At 37.4% G+C, this 23,529-nt stretch overlaps 1 protein-coding gene across 7 annotated transcripts in view; it reads left to right on the forward strand.

Moving 5' to 3' along the window:
* The window catches only part of col12a1 (collagen type XII alpha 1 chain), a 143,664-nt gene that overhangs the window by 59,697 nt on the left and 60,438 nt on the right, over positions 1-23,529 (forward strand). For 5 of the 7 annotated variants that reach the window (XM_062981643.1, XM_008122151.3, XM_008122161.3 and 2 more), the window contains exons 14-30: positions 3,839-4,108; positions 5,334-5,600; positions 9,640-9,832; positions 9,954-10,075; positions 12,111-12,260; positions 12,351-12,470; positions 14,445-14,609; positions 14,743-14,889; positions 16,130-16,272; positions 18,281-18,410; positions 18,668-18,813; positions 19,062-19,191; positions 19,870-20,009; positions 20,703-20,832; positions 22,130-22,269; positions 23,115-23,247; positions 23,336-23,362. In XM_062981643.1, coding sequence (XP_062837713.1) covers positions 3,839-4,108; positions 5,334-5,600; positions 9,640-9,832; positions 9,954-10,075; positions 12,111-12,260; positions 12,351-12,470; positions 14,445-14,609; positions 14,743-14,889; positions 16,130-16,272; positions 18,281-18,410; positions 18,668-18,813; positions 19,062-19,191; positions 19,870-20,009; positions 20,703-20,832; positions 22,130-22,269; positions 23,115-23,247; positions 23,336-23,362 — 2,553 coding nt within the window. The remainder of the gene's footprint in view (positions 1-3,838; positions 4,109-5,333; positions 5,601-9,639; positions 9,833-9,953; positions 10,076-12,110; positions 12,261-12,350; positions 12,471-14,444; positions 14,610-14,742; positions 14,890-16,129; positions 16,273-18,280; positions 18,411-18,667; positions 18,814-19,061; positions 19,192-19,869; positions 20,010-20,702; positions 20,833-22,129; positions 22,270-23,114; positions 23,248-23,335; positions 23,363-23,529) is intronic. The other 2 variants (XM_062981678.1, XM_062981672.1) reach the window with 1 other exon arrangement.

The following is a 23,529-nucleotide window of genomic DNA, read 5'->3' on the forward strand; positions in this document are numbered from 1 at the left end:
TGCTTCTACTTAGCTGATTTAGATGTTGAGGTTGTATGCAGTTACCATGAGGGAAATTGATGTTTGTGACTCATTCAAGAAGTACTTTAGCTATATTGAACATTTGTAGCTAAATTTGGACTCATATGTTTGTTTTAGTAGCAAGCATGATTCTTTGGGTAATAAGATGTTAAGAGCCAGGGACATATAGGAAAACTACTTAAATGAAGTTATTGTCTGTGGCTCAATATGATGGAAACAGTAGACATGGAAATAAAATTTTGGAAACATTCACCTCTGCAAAGAGTTTGGCTTTTTAATAAAGTACCCCAAATGGTTTCCATATCTTAAGAGCACATTATGCTCTGGCAGGGATGGAACAGGAATACTTTCCAGTACTGAAATGATGGAGCCTCAGTCACTCCTGGAGCGATTTAACATCTACACTTAACAGTAATAGAGTGTTTTGCCATTTTGGCTATGTTGTAGAAAGAGGTACTTGTTATATTACTGACACCATTTAATATATTTCATACACACACACACACACACACACACACATGAATAAAATGTGCTTGTTGATAGTCTGGCAAAAACAGGCTCTTGAGGAATATGTAGTAAAAAAGGCGAAAAGAACGTAATAACAACATCTGCAAAAACATTTAAGAAGTTAAACTATCTTATACATCCATCAAACTAAATAAAAGCAATGTTAGCCAGTAGGACAAAAAGTTTTCTGAAATGAGAAAGTTTTTTGCCTCCTTGCCCAAAAACCACAAATGAGAAAACTTAGAAAACCATGATAAGTGATGTATTATCAGTTCTATGATTGAGAAAGCCCTATTTATCACCCTTGCCAATTTTCCCTCTAAAGATAGGAACATTTAAAGGAGAGACATATTTGATTGTCTGCACATATAAACTAACAGAGATGATGGAACTGCTTCAAAGTCAGTACAATATGCTCCTGTGGGCTTTCATCCTTTCATAAGCTAGAAGCACCTTGTTCTGGATAAATCTGTAGTGGGCTACTGACTCAGTCCCATGGTGAATCTGACATTTCTTTGGTCCACTAATGCGAAGGATTGAAACATTTTGTATTCTTTTGATTATTTTGACCTATTTCTAAAAAGCATTATGAAGAAAAAATTGCTAATGAATTTGTACAGAATTCTTGCACAATACAGCCAATACCTTTGTCTCTATGATATTTACATAGAGTTCAGGAGGACATTTCCATGTTAAATATGTTTGCCAATCAGGGCACATACAGAAAGTACTCAAAATGTGCACCCTCCCACATTTTCACGTGGGGCATCCAAATGACGCCCCATGTAAAAAAGAAAGCTTCCGGGACAAAACAAGATAACCCTGCTTAATTCACAAGTAATTTGTCAGCTGGAAAGACCCTAGGCCTTCTTAGGGGGCATGCGTACAGCCGCACAGCTCCTTGAGCCCGGAATATCCGAGAAGGCATTAATGCCCTTCCCAACCCCCCTTCCCCAGAAAAGCCCTAAAAATAGAAAACTTACTTGGCCGCCATTCCCCTTTCTCTGGCGCTCTCCTGGCACATAGAAATGACATAGTAGGAGAAAGGGAGGGCCAGTAGCGATTTTCCTCCTTCCCCTTCTCCCGGTGCTCCATTTCTACATACCAGGAGAGCTCTACAAAAGGGGGAATGGCTGCTGGGTAAGTTATTTTCCTTTTTAAAGGCATTGAGGTTTTGTTTTGTGTCCTGGTGCCCCACCGGACATTCCGGCAAAGCATCTGAACACCTACCCCAGAAAAGCATGAGCTTTCTGGGGCATGTGTGGACTTCAATGAGAATCCAATTGAGTTTTTAAAACCCAATTGGACTTGCATTAAACTGCTGTCTGGAACTGCCTCAGTGTGTTATTTAGGTAATGGATTATCTGCCTTGTGGAGAAGTATATGTCTTCTTAGTATGAACAATGTCTCATTAGCAGTTCATAGCTATATCAGTCCAGTACTTTCCACATAGATTTTGTATGTTGCTTGGAAATTCAAAATACTATTTTATGCAATGAAGCTATAGTCCACTTAATGCCTCACAGCATCAATGGTTCCACCTCTTCACTTTTAAAAAAGTGATTCAGATGAATTATACTTTATTGCAAATAAATTAGTTTCATCTGTTATCTTGCAGAACTGAGCTTTGATTAAGTGATCATTGCTTTTAAAATATAATTATTATCCTTTTAAATGTTTCCAGCATATATTATTAGCTACAGTCTGCCAGAAATAATTGCTGAAAATGTACTGTATCTGCAGATAGTTTAATACTGAGGTCATGATGTGGCAGAGGTTTGAGGTAAAGTAGCCAATGTAAAGTGATATGTATGTTTATATTATATTAAATATGGAAAGAAAACCCTTTTATTATGAGAAATCTGCACATTCTATCAAGACAACTTTCCATATTTTTTCCATTTGGATTGTATTCATTTTTTTAGTTGAATGAAGATGCCATATTTTAAGAGTAGTTGTACCAAAGAATGAAAATAAATACTGGTGTAAGTTACCTTTGAAATCCAGCACCTTGCTGTTCTCCAGGAAATTTGTTCTCTTGAGGCTGAGTTTCAGGTCTAAACTTTTATTTAACTTCAACATAGCTGCTCTTTCAATGGCATTTTCGTGGATTAACGTAGACACTTTCAGCTAAGGCATTAGGGACAAAATTTAACATTTATTATATATAAGCCTATTAACTTTATTATAAATGTTCATCTGTATTTTTACAAACATCTGCTTTATAATGTTTTACACAAACAGGTCAGAGAGAGAGAGGTGTATGAAAAACATGCATTCTCATGCCAAATAAAATGATATTGCACTTTGGTTCTGATGTGCTTATGCCAAACGCCTTACTAGCAAAGTTTAAACAATAGTATCTATAGGCTTTGGATTTTTTTTATTCTAGAAAAACTGTATTACTTCCTGTTGTAGGGCAATTCCAGGATACATTAGATCCAAGCAATTTCAGGATCTCATTCTGAAGACTGGTGCACCTTGCTGGAGTGGCCAATTTTCTATGTTTATGATTGTAACTATTCATTTCAATACCATATTTACATCTAAGTTCCATTGTCATGATTCCCAATGGCTTAGAGGACATGGTGACTTGTAACATTGCAACATTGAAATGGTTTTAGCTTTCTGTAGACAAGGCCTATCTGCTGTTTCTATATACCATGATTTGAGAATCTACTGTCCAGAGACAAAAGTATCAAGATATTTCCAAGCTATTGTGTACTGGTATCTATGTCTGTGACTGCCACTAGATTTTACAACTTTGTGTTTCAAGAAAAGCCTTTTCAAGATGAGAAATTTACCTTAAGTGGACTTTGGGATAGTAGAAGGTTCAGTTATATTAGGTATAGTATGGCTCACATATCCACAGGGGATATGTTCCTGGTCAGACTACAATTTCAAGAAACAGTGGATATTACCAAACACCATTAAATTAAATCATTTTAATCTCAACATACCATACAGTTGCATTGGAAAATGCAGACCTTTCTAGAGAGACATTTTCTCTAGAAATATGCTGGGTCCTCCAGTGCAAATTTGTGGTAACTTCTGCAGGAAGTATACCATGGGATCACTTGGAGGGCCTAGCAGATTCCTAGAGAGCCCCCCTCCCTCTTCAATGTGAGTAAATGACACTCCAGAAATGGATTCTGCAGTTATGGGAGTATTACTGTAGCAATATATGAAAAAGCATGTGTTTATTTTTAGATAGCTAGAACTAGGCATCTCAAATGATGAATGCATTCTTTAAATATGGAAGTTTTTTTAAAAATGTCACTATTTATGTTTATTCTTCCTTGTCTTGTAGAACGTGGTTCTCCTCGTGACTTGGTTACTAGAGATATAACTGATACCACAGTTGGTGTGTCATGGACAGCAGCTCCAGGATCAGTTAATCGTTACAGAATTGTATGGAAGTCACTTTATGGTGATGACTCTGGAGAGACCACAGTTCCTGGAAATATAATAAATACTGTACTAGAAAACCTTCAGCCTGAGACTAGGTATAAGATTTCAGTCTTGGCTTCTTACAGAAGTGGAGAAGGAGCTCCTTTGGAGGGAGAAGCGACAACAGAAGGTAGGTAAAATAGGGAATTATTGCTAACAGATTACTCGAAGTCTAGCTTTTTATTACTTTAAAAATGTACTCTTTCATCCAGACAGGTCAAGTCAGTTAACAGAACAGTCAACCAAAATAATTATAACTAACTTATAACAGAAGTAGAAAAAGTTAATTTTTCACTTTGGACCCTTCCACAAAGCCTATATCCCAGAATATCAAGGCAGAAAATTCCACAATATCTGCTTTGAACTGAGTTATCTGCATCCAAACTGACATATATTCCAGTTCAGAGCAGATAATGTGGGATTTTATTCAGCTGTGTGGAAGGGGCATAGATCTCAAACTACCAAGGCTCTTGTTAGTTCAAGACTGTACTCATCACGACTTTCTAAAACTTAAGAAACACATTTCAATCATTTCCTGAAGATTTCTGAATATTCTTTCCTTCCCTATTTTTGTCTCAGATTAATGAATTAAAGTTGTGATGTCCTACACTATGAAAACTGTAAACCATATTTCAAGAAATAGTCATAAGTAAGGTCATGTTCAGGTCAGTTTTACTGCATCGCTTTATTGTTGGATGGTCCAGCAGCAGAATCCCACTGACCTAAGCACTAAGATAATCAACACAGCCATTTGCTATGACTTCTTTCATTGTTTTGAATGATCCTTCAGGAAGCAATGTTCTATGTGGAATAAAAGTGAAGTTTTCAAAGATCTGGAAGAACACTGTTCTCTGTGTGAACCTGACAATGTTTGTTTAACATGTTAAGAGAAAACCATTGTTGCAGCATTAGCATGAACGAAAGTCTGTTAACATGAGAAACGGTGAAAACGTTTTCTTTCCAGAGCAAAGTAAAAAAAAAAAAGGGGGGGGGGATTGCATTCTCAAAATACTAAGTGAATGTGCCACAAATTTTTGAACAGTGATTTTTAAAAGGCTATTTACCATAATTCACTTGATGAGATAGAATAAACCTCAATAAATTCAAATCTGGGAGGAAATATGAGAGTCCCCAAGAACAGATGCTTGTTTCTCATTTAAATTCCAAGAATTGATTTAAAACCACTCTCCAAGATGAAAATAAATTGTGTATACAGATATATACAAAATTATTGAGGTATTACAATATATTAGCCTCAGAACCACTTGTTTACAGCCATATTTTGATGAATATTCTATATGATCAAGTACATTTCAAAAATATCTTTGCTTCCGCTTTTATTTTATACTGAAAAGTCTCACCAAGCGCGAGGACTCTGAGAGTGGATGATGAAAAAGAGACCTCAATGAGAGTTTCTTGGCAAGCTGCTCCTGGAAGAGTTATCAGCTATCGTGTAGTTTACCGACCTCGCAGAGGAGGAAGGCAAATGGTCACAAAAGTGCCACCTTCATCCACCACAACAGTATTGAAGCGCCTCCAGCCTCTGACTACATATGACATCTCCGTCATCCCAATGTATAAGACTGGTGAAGGAAAACACAGACAAGGCGAAGGAACAACAGGTATCAATTGGTCACCCCAAATAATTGAGTACAGATCTTTTAAATTGTAGTCTTCAACATGTTCAAGAGTTAGTTAAGCCGCCAAAGTCAACGGCTGTTAGTATTATCAATCAATATGTGTTTTCTTTAAAAGGATTCTAATGTTCTATTTCAACTTAAAATATGCCTTCTACTTACTGCATGAAGTGGCATTTCTCCCACCCCTGTTAGGACAAGGTGGGGTTTGCCAGGTATTGTATGTGTCACTGGGTCATCTGCAAGCTACATAACTGTGCAAAATCCTGTGGCATTCTTCAATTAATCCACAATGATAGAATGTAGGATTGGCACAGTTCACACAAAACAAAGGTAGAAATTATGTAGGACCAATTTCCAGTCAGCTTTGAAAAGGCATGTATCCCATACAGTTCATTTAGTGTTAACTCACAAAGCCAAACGTATGTGAAGCTGCTGTTTGGATGGCAACTAGGAATTAGGCTAATGGATTTGCAGGAGTATAGTGTGAGATTGTAGTGGTGCTGAATCTTGAACCCAGCAGCAAACATTTTCAGTTATAGGGACCAGTCACTAGAGTCTTTTGATTTTTTTTTAAAGAACTAGTATCTGTCAGGATCCTGGCTGCAGAGCACCAATAACCTTACACAGAGGCCAGTCTCTATCTAATATCTTTATTAAAGAAATATATAAAATCAATAAAAACAAGTGAAGAATATAGTTCAGAAGCAGACCTTTCAGATAAGGTCAATTATAGTCCAGAAATGTATTGTCCAATATAAGATATTAGAGTTCAAAGTTTAAATCCACTTGACCGAAACACACACTTTGCCAAGCAATAGTGTGGGGAAATAACAGAGTCTTTAAAGTCCAATGAAGCTTGACAACAAGGCTGGAAATAAACTTGATTCTCGACTAGATCCTTGACTGAAGGCAAGACGAACATGAAGCATGAAACAGAGTCCGTGGTAAAACGTGAGACAAGGCTAGGCTTGAAGCTTGATCCGGGAAGCAAGGAACTGGGATTACGAAGTCCACACACGATCTCTCTCCTCAAGCTGATCAATTGACTCCACAAAGAAATCCTCGCGCCAAACACCTATATTGGGTCTCGTTTTCCCGCCAACAGAACTCTTTCCCTAGAGAACGAGAAGCGAAACCCAACTCTGTCCAGATGCATGACTCCTTAGAATTTCCCAAGGGAAGCAGACCTAATCAGCCATTTGTTTGGCAGTGATTCTCAGGCTTCTGCGATTAGCCTCCCTGGCTCCCCTATCTTTAGAATAATTTTCCCTCCTGGAAAACGGGGGGGGAGTTCTGCCCAAGGCCTGTTTGGCTGAATTCTTGTGGACAAACATCAACATCCTGCAGGTGAAGAGGCTCCGGCTCTTGCTGAACCGGCGAAAATCCCATGTTTTCCTCTTCATCTGCCACAATAGTACTAGGAACAGGACTACAAGGCCCATGAGTCATCACACTATCTCAGTCAGGATCCAGCCAAAGATCATGTATAAAGGATAAAGAACAAAGGAGTTTTGAATCAAACCCCCATTAACAATCCTTAACATACTACAGGGCTAATGGGGAAGTTTTTAATTCTGCTTCAAACATGCAGTTTCCATAAATTTAAAAAGCATTTCAACAAAGTAAAATACATACTTTCAACTCTCTCACAGTTGTATTTTAAAAGCCAATTTATTTGATTGGCCTTTGCCTATGATACCCAGGATATCAAAGGTGATGTGAGTATTTCATCATTCCCATGTAAGTCAGTTGTGCATTGTTACAAATTGAGCAAATAGTGGTTGATGCTGTTTCTTCAGAGGATCTGAATTGACTAACTGATGTGAGTGATCCTGTTACAGGAGTAATCACTTTATTAGGGTGTTATAATGTTGTCTTGCTATCTGAAAAGAGTTCCCATTCTTGTTCAGCTGTGTCACCCTGAAAATATTTTCTCTTTGTAGCATTTAAAAGGAAAGTCTGTTTTCGGTCCAGTCCCAACCCAAATCCTTGACTTTTGTTCTTTGACAGTAGACTGCTGTCTTTTTAACTAAAAACAACAAACTACTCATGGGATTGCATTCAAACTAGAAACAAGAGTTGGCTCAGGAGAGAAAATACAGCATTCCAAAGCAGTAGCGTTGTTATTCCAGTGCTCTTTAGCCTGCATTGGCTGCACTGTTTGCTGATAATTGTGCTAATTGGTGTTGACGAGTCTTAAGGTGTTGTAAAAAGTTTGGGTCTTGATGCCTAAGAGCAGGGGCTGTGAAATATTTGGCAGCCCAGATAAGCTCATCAACACCATCTGGGTGGGCCAATGGTGAGAGTCTAAAACATCTGGAGAAACAAATGTCCATAGTCTTGCATTAGAAGCTGCCTCTCTGGTTCTTTTTGTGTTTCTATAGCCGTGATCAGTGAATATGTTTTGAAAAGTGAGGACAAAAGAATAGATTTCCAAGAGTGGAAATAAGAAGTTTTGATGGATTTAAGAGTTGAGCAGGCAAAATGTTTTTTGATCATCATCTCATTTGTCAAACGTACACATGTGTTACATTTAATTCCCAGAAAGAGAAAGTCATGTGGATATATAGTAGCAGTGATCATTCAAAGTAATAGCAGTTGGTGGTATTATAATTGTCCTGGTTTCCTATGCTAATTGAGGGGAGGGAAGGGGGAAGAAATCTCTCTTCACTGTGAATGTATTTCATGAATGCAATCAATCATTTTAATTAGTATTATTTCCATAGTTTTACATTTAACAAAGTTGCTTTTGTTACTTTTTATTAAAATATTGTTTACTTCTAGATGCATTAGCACTGATAATGCAGATCTGTCTCAACTATCTGGTAGCAGTTTGCTGGTGAGATATTTGCGAATGATCTGCAATGGCTTTTTTAAGATTCCAAATCCAGCTGCAGGGGTTCTCAAGTATAAAACCCTAAACTGTTTGGGACCCGCCTACCTTCGTGACCGTATTTCCCCCTATGAACCTGCACAATCTCTTCGTTCATCCGGAGAGGCCCTTCTCTCGCTCCCGCCACCATCGCTGGCTCGGTTGGTAGGGGCCCGGGCTGTGGCGCAGGCAGGAGAGCAAGCCAGTGCAATTAACTGCAATGAATCATTCTGACCAGGAGGTCATGAGTTCGAGCCCCGCTCGGAGCCTATGTTTGTTTGTCTTTGTTCTATGTTAAAAGGCACTGAATGTTTGCCTATATGTGTAATGTGATCCGCCCTGAGTCCCCTTCAGGGTGAGAAGGGCAGAATATAAATGCTGTAAATAAATAAATAAATAAATAGGGACAAGGGAGCGGGCCTTCTCAGTAGTCCCCCCCCCCCGATCTGGAACTCCCTCCCGGGGGAGATCAGGCAGGCCCCCACCCTTGCTTCTTTTAAAAAGCAGCTTAAAACTTGGCTTTTTTTGCTGCACATTTGAATAACTGAGTCCCCATGACCAAAAGTCAGATTAATACACCATCTTTCGCACAGGTCCCTCTTCTCATAACAAATCGGCCAGCCGTCTCCCACCCCTTCGGTCTAGAAATGTTTACACTTTGTCCTTTGGCCCCAAAGCACTTTAGAACTGTATTATTGCACCTTAGTTTAAGTGGCCCCTCCATGCCATTCCCTCCACCAACCTGGTGGTCCATTTTATCCTACTTTATTTTTAACTGATTTATGTTAACTGAGTTTTATGGTTTAATGTATTGTTTTGTTTAAAGTAACTGTTTTGTATAAATGCTGTTTTAACTGTGCTTTTATTGTAATATATTTTAACTGATCTACTTGTTCTGTATCTTCGGGCCTGTGTCCCGTGTAGCCGCCCCGAGCCCCTGCTGGGAGATGGTATGAAAGACCCAAAGATACTTGGGAAGGGATAGTTTAGTTTTTCCTGTAGTACAATTTTGTAAAATCAAAATGTGTTCATTAAATGTATTTGTCTTATGGGATAATTGAAAACAACAACAACAACAACCCCAAACAAGGTCTTGTATATTCATTAAAGCAAGCATTTAATTCATTGTGTATTGCTTGACTATTGTAGCTTCCCCATTTAAACCACCTAGAAATTTGAAGACATCTGATTCTACAATGTCAAGCTTTCGTGTCACCTGGGAACCAGCCCCAGGGGAAGTCAAAGGTTACAAAGTAACTTTTCACCCAATGGGAGAGGACAGACGCCTTGGAGAATTAGTTGTTGGTCCATATGACAATACAGTTGTATTGGAGGAGCTCAGGTATTGCTGATCACAGTTTTCTTCCATTTCAGTATTTTTTTTCTTTGGACATTATCCAGCCAAAGAATTCACAAAGGTGACATCGTCCATTTTGATTTATGTATGCACTTTAATTATGCAGGGCAGGTACTTCCTATAAAGTGAATGTTTTTGGAGTGTTTGAAGGAGGCGAAAGTATGCCATTGATAGGAGAAGAAATGACCACCCTTTCAGATGCCACTGTGGTGCCAATTTTATCTACAGGTAAATATTTTTGACTTTAGTTCTTGTCTATGTGCCTTAGAAATATATATTTCTCACTCAAAACTGGTAGAAAGAACAGTTTATATATGCTTAATGGATATTGTTATTTACTTTCAGGGATTGTTATATAGTTAAGAGACCTTTTCACAAAGACCCTGTAGTTTTTAATACTTTTAACATTTCTTCTTTCTCCTGCCCACTTCATGTGAATGATTTGTAACTGAAATAACTGTGTTTTAACAGTGTAATCCTGTACATTTGTACTCCAAAATAAGGCCCACTAAGTTTAGGTTATTCAATAGAAATTCAGCCTAAAAGTGGTTAACTTTGGTTGTATCATGTTTCATGTTTATATCACACCTGAAGATTATATTACGTCTTAGGAAGTGGATTATAATTCATGAAAACTCATGCCAAAGTTAATCAGCTAGTCTTAAAGTTTCCGCAATACTCTTTTCTTTTTTGATTATGCTACTGCAATTGCTATTTATTTCTACAGAGTTATTTCTTACAACTTAACCTACTTTTCTTTAAAAAAGGAGGCAAGTTGGCAACTCATGTGGAAAAAAGGTAGTAAAATCTATACACTGCAAAGTATTAATGTCTATATTTAAAAACATGAAGTTAACCTGCCAAGATTCTCAAATGAGATATTAAAATATTAAAAAATCCCAAAAGTGTTGTTGGCACGGGCCATTTCTATCTGTTCAAATTAAGGCCATTGTCCAAATGACCACATCCATTTTCTTGCATGTGCTTCAGGGCTTTCCCGGCCGTGCATCCTGCTGTTGGTGAATCTCAAGCCTGGACATGGGCAAATACTTCCCCATTCTGCATGAGGGTATTCAGTTCCAAACAGTGCATGGACCTATTTCATGACTGATATCTGTTTATTAAAGACCAGTATTGTATTTTCTATGCAAAAGAGCCTCATGCTTTTAAATTCTCAGGTACCTGGACTAGTTCTGTTCATGAATCTACAGTATTGGCTCAGTTATGTGGAAGATAGAGGAACTCTTAAACTCTCAACTCTGATGAGTATGCCTGATTTTACTCAATGGAATTTCTTCCATGTAAAGAATAGAAGCTATGATGGCATGGAGCCAGAAAATTATGCGGCTGGTAGTACAATCTTCAAAAAAGAAGAAGAAGACTTTCCCTGCATTCAAGTGGTTGCTGAAAGGATCATTTTAACACTTTTTCTTTCTCCTTATCTAAATACTTCTTGATTTCCAGCATGTGGGAAACGAAATGATCCTTTCTATGCCATAAATGGACGGACCTCAACATTTTTCAGTTCTCTGAAACATTTAAAACTCCATATAAATGTTTGTTTTGTCACTTCCAATTCTTTTGTGTGTTTATGTGTATTTCTGTATCTTATTTATGTTGTGCTCTTTGTCTTGTACATTTAAATGTACAAACTTCTGCACCATCTGCATTAGTTGATTGTATTCCAAAGTACATTTTATGATACTATTTATTTCCATGTATTCACATCTTTGATTTCTAGAGGTACTATCTAAACAATTGCCATATTTTAAAAGTGCTTAAGTATTGCATCATAAGTATTTTAAATGTGTATGTAATGAAGATATGGAGCAGTCATTAGCTACCTAATTTAAGCTTACTTTTTTATAATTTTCCATATGATAGTGATTCTCACTGTATTTAGAACCAAACAAAGGAAAGCCATTAGACCAGGGATGGACAACTGCCTTGGTCCCAGGGGCCAATTTTCTCTCTTTGGGACTCCTGGGAGCTACAAGGATTGCAACAAATATATAATTGGCAAAACAGCAACAGCACATACCAAAAGCCAGAAATGTCCAGACATCCACTTGAAAAAATGTTGCATATCCTTCTTTACAAAAAAATAAAATAAAAGGATGTGTAAGCAAGGGTAGGATGTTGTGGCCCATCAAAATAGCTTTGATTAAAGCCAGTATAGGGAATATAGTAATAAAAGATAGGAGGGGAGAAAATCTGTTCCTTTGTTGTAACTAACACATTTTAATTCTGATTGCTGTGGCAGGCTTGGAATGTAAGACTAGAGCCGAAGCAGATATTGTCTTGCTTGTGGATGGCTCGTGGAGTATTGGTCGTCCAAATTTTAAAACAGTCCGCAGCTTCATCGCTCGCATTGTTGAAGTGTTTGATATTGGTCCTGACAAAGTACAGATTGGTAAGTCTTTGAAGATATTTGGGAAATTGTAACTTACTTCAAAATATTTTGTCATTAAGTGATATTCTACCCTTCCCACTCTACCCCCAGGTCTTGCACAGTATAGTGGAGACCCTAGAACAGAATGGCAGCTCAATTCACACAAAACCAAGCAAAGTTTAATGGATGCTGTGGCCAACTTGCCATACAAAGGAGGCAACACTTTAACAGGTACGCATGTTGTGTAAATGAACAACATTGGAAAAAGTTACTCACAATATTAAGTGAGTCAGAAAGCTACCAAATTGTCTTTTATTTGCTAAGCAAAGTGTTTTGCTTGTACTTTACATTTGAACCTAGTACATTTTGGATTATTGAGATTATAGGCCAGAATTCTACATGAGCTACGCAGGGATGTATGCATTATGTGTGTAGTACTAAGTAGTGTCTCTTGGACTAACCATCCAAAACCTACTATACTGAGCATCAGCAACTCTGAAGAAGGATCTATGTTCAATGCATGAGTGGATTATGTTTCCAACACACCACCAGCCAGAAAAGGCTGTGGCACAGAAATAACACAAGGATCTTCAGAATTCTGGCCATATATTTTATGGTTAACAGAATTCTCTATTGAAGTGCATCCTTCTCTGATAGAAGGATGAAAGTAAAAACCTCCAAGCTATCAATTATACTGATAACAAACAATATAGAACTGGATGATGTATAAAAACCAATGAGAATGTGGGGAGGAGTCCCTGTGACTCAATACAAATCTAAGGCTGACACAGCAGGGAATGCCTGACTTATTCAGTACACTCGTTAGCGGAACTTGCTACAAAACAATAAGAATTTGTAATGTGGATATGAAAAAGTCGGTGTGTATGTAAATGTGAAGAACTATATGCCCTAGTTAAAATTGGTTGGCATGCAGATATACAAAAGAAGCATTTAGTGCTCCCTAGGACCAACATACAGGAAGAATTCTATTAAACAATGTAGGGGTGAACTTCTCTGAGTTAAATAAATTATCTGATCTTCTTCAGGTGTAGCCCACCTTTCCCCTATCAGCAGGCTACTGCATAATTGGAGTGATGAATCTGCATTGGGGCTTAGCCTGGCTTTTAAAGGAGCTATCCAAGGTGCTGAACATATTTTGAGAGTAGGGCTAGATATCTTGGAAAGTGCCCATGCCTTTAAAGTTCAGACTAAAATTAAGACTGGATTTGCTGTATTGTTGACATAAAACCACCAGCTACTGCCATCTATCACCTGTCCTCCTTTTTTTTTTTTTTTGCTGAAACCTCTTGGGTGAACAGGTGAAAGTGGGATGTTCAAGGGGAAGAAAAGCAGGTTCATGAAATAATGTTCAATTATTCTGAAAATTTACTGAAAAATAGTGAGAGAAAACTCAGACATCACCTAAACCAAATTGATGTGTAAAAACAGTGATTTATGTAGTAAAAACCAGGAACGTCGGGTAAGAAGCTTGAAAACAGCTCAGATGGGTATATAATTTAAGGCAAATCCCTATGCCACAAAATAAGCAGGGGCAGAGTCCAGTGAAATTAAATGATCCACAGGGCAATGATTAGTGTCTTACATCTGTTTCTGGTTACACAGTCTGGCTGCACAGCTGGGATGCAGCTGTAGGTCCAGTGTCTATGATTCGCACGCTCTGGAATTGTTGGATAGCAAAAGAAGTGTAGAAGGCTTTTCTGCAAATGAGAGAAGGCTGCTGTAGTTCTTTTCTTCATTGTCTTCTCTGATTTGGTGCTTTTGCTCTTCTGTCTTTCTATCTCTCATTTCAAAACCCTTCATTCCCTTGCTAAACCTAAGGTCCAAATGTTGTGTTCAGTTCTTCCCATATTGAATATCTATACCCAGGGCTCCACGTCTATAACTATAACAAGTAGTTTATAGTTCCTGGCTTGGAAGTTCGCTTGATTTTTCTCTGTCTCTTCTAAGGAATCAGTCTCTTTTAATGGCATTTTAATGCTATAAAACAAATAACAGTATGGAAACCTTTTTAATTGAGAAAATAGTTGGTTTCCAAGGTTAGCTAAACTAATATAGATAGAAATGAAGAGATAGGACAAAACTTTCATGTCCCCTAATAAATGTGGCTGCTACTTTTCAGAGGTCTTACTCCTAGGCCAGAAGCAATGTCTAATAAATAATTATTCCCTTTGTGTGTGATTTTAGGAATGGCTTTGAATTTCATTTTAAGAAATAATTTCAAACCAGAAGCTGGCATGAGGCCCGGAGCTCGCAAAATTGGAGTCCTGATTACTGATGGCAAATCACAAGATGACATTGTTGCTCCTTCACAAAGACTGAAGGATCTGGGAGTAGAGCTTTATGCTGTTGGTGAGTATCATCTGGACAGGTAGTAAATATTTAAGATGAGACAAATAGTTCATTCCACTTTACAAGAATTATAACATAATCTGGAAAATACTTCAATGTTGTTTAAAATGTTTCATTTTGTGATCTTTTTAAGGTATCAAGAATGCAGATGAGAATGAGTTAAAACAGATTGCATCAGATCCAGATGAAACCCACGCATACAATGTTGGAGATTTCACTCTCCTTGTTAATATTGTTGATGACCTCACTGTTAATTTGTGCAATAGTGTCAAAGGCCCAGGTATGTTTCCCTTTTCAGTTTTATATCCAGCTTTTAAAAATCATGTTTAAAGCAATTTAGTCTTGTTTAACGTGCTTATTTTTTCTTAAATTATTCACTTGTAACTTTCCCAAGCACAGTTGTTGGAGTTGAATACAGCTGTGCAAGACATCTGGGTTGTTCTTCTGACACACACACACCATAGTTTTTTTTAAAAAAATTTATAAACATAGGGTCTTTTATTATAAACAGTTTTTTTGCAAGCATACCATCTGGAGAAATACTACATATTGAATGCTTTAGTCTATCAGAGTATTTTGCCACTATTTGATAGGTGTTACTGCCAGCTCTTTTCTTCACCTGTCAGATAATATCAGAAATGTTGCGCTATGTAAACTGTAACAATGCTTTAATCCCATGCTCCCTTTTACATACCCCTTTTGATTCTGGGTGCATGAGAATGGGAGTAAATGAACCTTTGTGAGCAAAGATCTGGTGTTGTAGCTATTTTGCATTGGACCTACAACACAACTGAATATAATAAAAAATCTTCACCAGGAAGAAAAAAAATCTTTGCAATTTTGCAATGTTTGCAACTTTAGGATAATTTATATTTCGCCAACTGATGGCATATTAACTTCATAAAGTCAAATTGAATTCCTGCTCATAGGAACATGCCTTCACTTGTGATAATTGTGCATCCTTATATTTGACAGGGAAGGTAGGTACTAGCTGTGGCTTCTTAGTGACTGTACTTTAGACCAGCCATGTTACAAGGGTCTTTGTAGAGATAGATATGTTATTTGAAGTTATTTTATAGGAGTTTATAGGGTAACAAGACCTGTGGCTATGTTTTATAAGAATTTGGAATGACAAAGTAAGGTTGATCAGCTATTCAGACTCACCTTATAATATATTTATTTCCCTGCTCCCTTGTGTATAGAATAGAACTTTATTTGACTATATTATTCATACCATTTCAATATAAGTTGTTTGTGGAATGTATGAATCATATATATATTTCAGCACAGGTAGTACTTTTACTCAGTATTTAAGTGTAAGCAAAGAATGATAAACATTGTAGGAAAGGGGGTGTTCCTTCATCATTTAAATAAATGTATTAATTATCAGCTTAATAAAACAATTACTATATTGCTAGTAAATAAACCGAAAGATGTACTTGGCTTCTATTTCTGTCCTTGGGAAATCTTATTATTAAGACTCTCTAACCCTTTCCTCCTCTCGGATCTTCTCATGGCAGGTGATTTGGCCCTACCACCCACTAATCTAGTGACCTCAGAGGTGACCCCTCGTTCCTTCAGAGTTTCTTGGACTGCACCGGCAGAGAGTGTTGATAGGTACAGGGTTGAGTATTATCCTGCTGCTGGAGGGACGCCACAAGAGGTCAGAATTGGGAGCCCAGATTTGTTTTGTTTTTATTTTTTGTCCATGTTTTTCTTGTATAATTTAGATTCATACATTTTGCAACTGTTTCATAAAAACGTGGCCTTCATTTACTGACTATAAAAACTACAGAGTCTTATGGAAAATGGAATAGTCATAACCAGTTTTATTGTAGGATATACTTTGATGAATACTGCCCAGTCATATGAATTGTGTGTTACTTCATTTATCAGGTTTATACACATCAGCTTGGGAAGCTGTGAACAGGGGAATCAGAGGACTGCAGACTTATAATGCAATTCTAATTATTCATGGTCTGAGCTGAGAGATCATGATTGTGTCATTGCAGGCTTCACACTTCCACTCCTCTCCCAGTTTGGACCAGGGCCTACCATTCAGTGATAATTGCTATTAATAAAACAGTAGTTAGGTGGCAATATATACATTTTTATATTGATGGGCAAATTAACATACAGCCTGACATTATGTTATTAATGTGGGGTGATTTATTTGCCATAGCACAATAGGTATACTGCTAACAGCAGTAAACTCTGACTTGCTATACAGCAACTGCACATTGTGGTTATGCATTGTGTAATATATGTTGGCACCCAAAACATTAATGAGTATTCTACAATGTTTCTAATCTGGGGTTGTGTGGTGCTGGTGCACTATATTACCACATGCCCATATTTATGCTACATCGAGGAGATGTTGGATTGCAGCCATAATGTGATAAAAAGTCTTTTGTCTCCTGTGATTTCAGTAGGGGCAGAGTTGAACTTTTGTTTCACAAATCCTTGCCCAGTTGTTTCATGTTGAATCTATCTTTGAAGTTCCCTTGGCATCATTTTTGTTTGCTTCTGTGGTTTGCTGTAATTTTTCATTCTCTTCAAGCTGCTCATCCCTTGTAGGAACCTTATATGAAAATATTGTATGCATGTACAGTTATACATTCTGCAAAATTGTAATAAAAAAGAAAAGTTGTGAGGTATCATTGACTACACAACTTGTGTGGAGCTGTTTTAATTGGAAAATGTTATTTAAGGTGTGCTATGCTTAGTCATTTCCACCATTTCTATGGCTTTCTTGGGATGCATTTTATCCCTGTTCTAGAGCTGTACAATACTCCCCTCCCCATATTGATGCATTTTCAGAAATAACCATAAATTAACCCCCCAAATGAGTTTGAATCAGCTTATAGAGAAACATTACTTTCAAAGTGAGCGATTAAAATACGCTTCTTTAAAATATAGTCAGCCTCCAGATTCACTGGGGTTGTGGGCATGAAAGATTCCAATGAAAGTGTGAAATATCACACACAAAAAAGAAATTGCTACTTCTTTGTAACTGAAAGAACACTTCTCTAGGAAGATCTAGGTCCTCCAGCCCAATTCTACAATTAATTTTCACTGGAAGCTGAACATCAACATGCATTGGAGGACCTAGAGCAGTGGTTCTCAGCCTGGGGCCCTCAGATTTTTTGGCCTACAACTCCCAGAAATCCTAACAGCTGGTAAACTGGCTAAGATTTTTGGGAGTTGTAGGCCAAAAACACCTGGGGACTCCAGGGTGAGAACCATTGACCTAGAGATTCCTAAAGAAGTGTTCTCTTTGAAAATGTCTAGGTCCTCCAGCATGACTGGGGGAAGTTGACAAAAGAATCATGCTGGAAAACCTAGAGATTCATAGAAAGGGCATTTTTAATCAAATCAGCAAAAGCCAAAACCACAAATGTGGAGGAATGACTATAATAGTCATTGTCAGTGCTGAAGTAAAATTCTGTTAATTTCTATGGGTGGGATGGGCGTGGGTGGACCTCATCTTGTTCTTTTCATTTTAAGCTTTTAGGTCAGTCCAACACAATTTTGACATTTTATTTTCTGAATAGCTAATTTCTTCTTCATAACAGATCATAAAATAATTTTGAAACGGTGACTTTGCAGAACTTGTTTCTTTGAACTGTTGCCAGTATATTCTTTTAAAACCTCATTGTATTTTTGTGCAGGTCTTTGTCAGTCGATCAGAGACTACTACTGTTCTGACTGGCCTCAAGCCTGAAACAGAGTATGTTGTGAATGTATTTTCTGTTGTTGAAGGAACCAACAGTGAACCTCTAAAGGGCACAGAAACAACTTGTAAGTGAAAGTTCCAGCTTGATTAAGATACATGACAGTTCATAAAACTACAAGATAATATCAAAAATAAACATCTAACAAAGTTTTACCTAGAATAGGTGGCATAAAGATGGAGAAGACAGGAGGAAATGCCGAACATATAAATGCCTCTATGGTTTTTGTTTATTTTAAAAGAAAATAGTTCTTATCTCACTGTCAATTGTGATAAAGCATGTAGATGTGAACAGCTGAACTGAATATTGTTTATGTTTTTCCAGTGGCAATCCCTACAGTTAGAAACCTGAATGCTTATGACATTACCTCAACCACAATGCGAGTGCGATGGGAACCTGTCAGTGGAGCTAGTGGCTATGTGTTGTTGTATGAACCCGTCAATGCCACAGTGCCAGCAACAGAAAAAGAGGTAACAGCTAATTTAAGAGGGAGGAAGGGAGCACTCAATTTAGCTCCATGTACACAAGCATCAAGGCAGTTTTTTGGCACATTTAATCAAATAAAACACATTAACTGGATAATTATATGAACAATTACATCAGCCAGGAAGTTGTAAAATACACGAAAAGACATGCAAACCTTTTAAAAAACGTAACTGCCCAAGAATTTTGTTTTCCTTTCTAGTTCTTTAATCTTCCTTGCTTTTTCCTTCCACAGATGCGTCTTGGAGCATCAGTAAATGATATCCAGCTGGTTGATTTGATTCCCAACACTGAATACACTTTAACAGTTCATGCAAGTTTTGGAGACCTCATTGGTGATCCACTCACCACTCAGGAAGTCACATGTAGGAAAAATGTCATTCTGGTTTTTCATTTTTTTCTTGTTGTTTCAGTAATGTTTCAGATGTGTAGTTTATTTTAGCAATATTCAGAGCTCAGACAATGTTTTTGCTTAGTTTAGGCGACTAAACAACAACAAGATAATTCCTTATTAAAATATGTATAATACATTTTTATAGTGTCCATTTGTTGCTTGAATCTCTGTCAGTCCCATTCCAAAAATGATCTGAATTCTCCAGGTGGAGCTTCTTTTGTAGCCATGAAAAGCAAAGCCACAAGTCCTAGGAGACAGAATGTTTCCCTCCCGGGAAGCCACAAGTCCTAGCAGACCTAATGTTGCCCTCCTGGGAAGTGAAGTTAGTTTGAAAAAGTGATCATACTTCTGAAATGTGGAAAACCAGGTTCACAAATTTTGCAGTGTTTCACAGATTTGCAAATCCTACTTGAAAGGCAAGAGTGGGAGAAAATAAATACTATATATAGCTCTCTTAGTAACTTTCCCATGTAATTTCCTCCCTTATATTTCATACACATGCATATGTTCTTGCCATAATTTATTTTAATAATATACATTGATGTAAATGCTACATGGAGCACAATATCAATGATATACCAGTGAATTGTAAAGATTTTTTTGGGAGTGCAATTTTAAGAATTTTGCTGATATTGTGATTATTTGACAGTGCCCCTGAGCGGAGCGAAAAGCTTAAATATCAGGGATATTACTCACAGCAGCATGAGAGTCAATTGGGAACGGGCCCCAGGGAAAGTGCGTAAATACAAGCTGAGATACAAAGCAACTGAAGATGTTGAACTAAAAGAGGTACGTGAATTTTAGCAAATCTGTGAAGAAAACTTAAGTATTAAAGTTAAAACATGATCATCTATAAGAATGGTATCAAAAAGTAATCAAGATTATGTACAGACCCATTACATAAATTTAGTTCTACATTTGACCCCACACATTCACAGATACTAGGGATGCAGGATTCTCATGAAATTGGGAAACCTTCAAAAGTATTGGGCAGCAGCAGCAGAGTTCCCTGAAGGCTCCTTAGGCTTGTAAAGTAAGCAACACTCTGGGACCCACAGAGTGGAAAATGCATGTTGGCAGCTCCCAAAAGGTCTTGAATCATGCTGGAGTAATTTAATCTTAGAATTCATAGAGGAAACCTCTCTAAGAATCTCTTAGTTTTCCACTTCTAGTGGATGTTGACCATAGAGTCTTCCCAGAGGACCAAGAGACATGATTTTTCAGGTTTAAAACAATGGCATTTTAAATTTATGTTGTTTCCCATTTTCACTGGGTCCTGCAGTCCTAAACCATGTGAAAGGGAAGTGTCAACCATAAGCTCTTTCTTATAGAGATTCCTCAAGTGTTTTTTTCCACTTGACATAGCACTGTGAAACTTTTCCTTAGCTTTCTAGCACTGGAAAGAGAAAGATACTCTCCACCAGAATGGCCCAAAAAAGAAAGTGGACTTTTAATAATGCTAGGTTCTTTGTTTATATCTAGCTGGAGGTGGATCCATCCCGGACAAGCACAGTTCTTCCTGATTTGTTTTCAAAAACACTGTATAATGTTGAACTTGTTGCAGTGTACGATGAAGGAGATTCTGTGCCAATAGCTGCACGAGCCACTACTTGTGAGTAAACAATGTTTGTTTTTTTTAAAGGATGTTTATAGAAATATACAATTGCAAATGTGAAATTCTGCAAACAATAACAAAGTGGTGTATGTGTGCCATTTTCTCTGTGTGCCATCAAGTCATTTCTGAGTTATGGTGGCTTTAATGCATACCATATTATGAGAATTATTTGGCAGAATTTGTTCAGAGGGGGTTTGCCTTTGCCTCCTTCTACACTGCCATATAAAATCCAGATTATCTGCTTTGAACTGGATTTTATGGCAGTGTAGACTCATATAATCCAGTTCAAGTCAGATAATGTAAATTATCTACTTTGATAATCTGGATTGTATGGCAGTGTAGAAGGGGCCTGAGAAAGTATGACTTGCTTAAAATTGGCCAGTAATTTTCCATGGCTGAACGGGAATTTGAACCATAGTCTTGAAAGTTGTAGTCCAACGCTCAAACCACTCTGCAATACTGGCTCTCATATCAATAGGGCTCTTCTATTTCAGTGATTTAATGTTTCAGAAGACAGTCTATCTCCCTGCATTTCCCCAGAAGAACCACAACTCTTTCTCATTTTCCTCAGTTTTTGTACATTTTTTCCCAACTGAAAATGTTAACATGTATATTCTAAGGTTTAATTACTGACAGAGCTTTACATTAAAATATACTGGTATTTATGGTCCCACTGTTTTGCCTTTGGCACTTCCACCACTGGAAGCCCTCTGCCCTCTCAAATCCCTATAGACTGAATGCAGCTCTCAAGTCCATCCTTGTCCATCCAGAAGCAACAATCTCCAGGAAGAGCACCTTAGCATTGCTTTGCATTGCCTCCATAGCTTCTTAGGCAAAGTTCTAGAAATTGTATAATTTTGATTTGGCACCAAGCAGTGTCTATGACATAATTTCTTTTGTAGGATTCAAAAACAGCTCTAAGATATTTAATCCATATTTCTTTCTAGGAAGTACTGTAGAAGTATCAGAGAGAATGACTTGGACAGGGTCTAGAGACTTGATTTAGTTATCAGCCAACCCCAGGGGGCTGCTTGATCTTGTTAACAATCCAGTGTTGAGGAGCTTGAACTGACTATTCAACTATACTGAAAGAATCCATATTGTTTGAGGCATATTGAGGACTTAACCCAATGACATATAAACAGTTTGGTACTTTTTCTGTTTGATTTTATCTCAAACCAGAATGTCTTGCATGATATAACTCCTGTATCTATAATTTTGCATTTCTAGAGATATTTAACTGCACACATTTTTTTTCTTGAGAGTCATTTCTTATTCCTTTCCCCTTTGATAGTACCCGTACCAGCACCACAAAATCTGAGAACTGATCAAGTCACCAAGACCTCTTTCCGGGGTACTTGGGACCATGGAGCAGCCGATGTAGCTCTCTATAGAGTAATGTGGGGGCCATACGGTGGGACTGAAAAACAGGAGGTAGGAATTTGGAGATTCTCTATAATGAATAATCAAACAACTTTTGCTGAATCAATTATTACTATTATTGTGACCAAAAATCCACATATTGTCTGTCAGTTCATAGAAGAAAATGCAGAGCCATTGTTGCGCTGTACAAAATCCCAGTTGTTATTGTCTCCTGACATTCTGTCTTTCACCTTGCCCTGTAATTGAGGACTCAGGGACTGAATTTTGCTTTCTGGGGACTATTGAAATTTCTGTGATTTCATGTCTCTACTCCATAATGTAGACTCAGTAAGGGAATCTAGTTTGTTCTCATCATAGTGGTGTGCAACGGTAAAGTCTGACACACTCCCAAGAGTGAGTCCAACAAATGCAGGCAGCTTTGGTGATACATAGTTGTGTAATGTTTATACATGGATAACAATATTAGGCCTTTGGCAAATATTTACTTTTTCGGATTGGATTTGGATGTTCTCTCTAGGAATCTCTGAGTCCTTTGGCTAGTTTAATGTAATTCTGTGGTCAACTTCTGGCCATAGAATCATGCTGTAGGATCTAGCTTGTATATTGATAGAAGCTAGCATTATGTTATATGGTGAATAGAAAGGCAGAAGGTGGTGGATGTGTTCAGCATGGTTGATGAATTTTCCAAACACACTGGAGCTTCTGATTACAAATAATTGTGTCCTGTCATAACTCTTGGAAATGCATATTCCCGTGTTAGTTACAGATGTCTTTTTGTATGTAAAATGTTTCTTCTTTAGGATCTAAAAAGATCTTAAAATGCATAATTGTTAAATGGATTGAGACTGTGTATAATCTCATCTGTTTCTCCTTTCCCCCCCTTATCACTCCTATAGACTATTCTAAATGGTGATGAAAATACACTTGTTTTTGAAAATCTGACACCAGACACATTGTACGACATCTCAGTTACTGCAATTTATCCTGATGAATCAGAGAGTGATGAACTGATTGGCAGTGAGCGCACATGTAAGCAATTCTGAAATATGAATTATAATTTTTTAAAAGTAAAGGACATGATTTTAATTTATGTTTATTTTTTGTTTTTTCTTTCTAGTGCCTATTATACCAATAACAACACCAGGTAAGAGCCTGAATTCATGAAAAATGCTTTTTTATATCATATTGCAGTACAAAAAATGGAAGCTATTTTAGATCAATCCAAGCCATTATTCAGTTTTTGTAATTTATGGTATAGCATCTCCATTTAATAATTATTTAAATATCATTCTGATCCCAGTTCTGCAGGTG

This window comes from Anolis carolinensis, chromosome 1, assembly GCF_035594765.1.
Source record: "Anolis carolinensis isolate JA03-04 chromosome 1, rAnoCar3.1.pri, whole genome shotgun sequence".
NCBI classification, from domain to species: domain Eukaryota; kingdom Metazoa; phylum Chordata; class Lepidosauria; order Squamata; family Dactyloidae; genus Anolis; species Anolis carolinensis.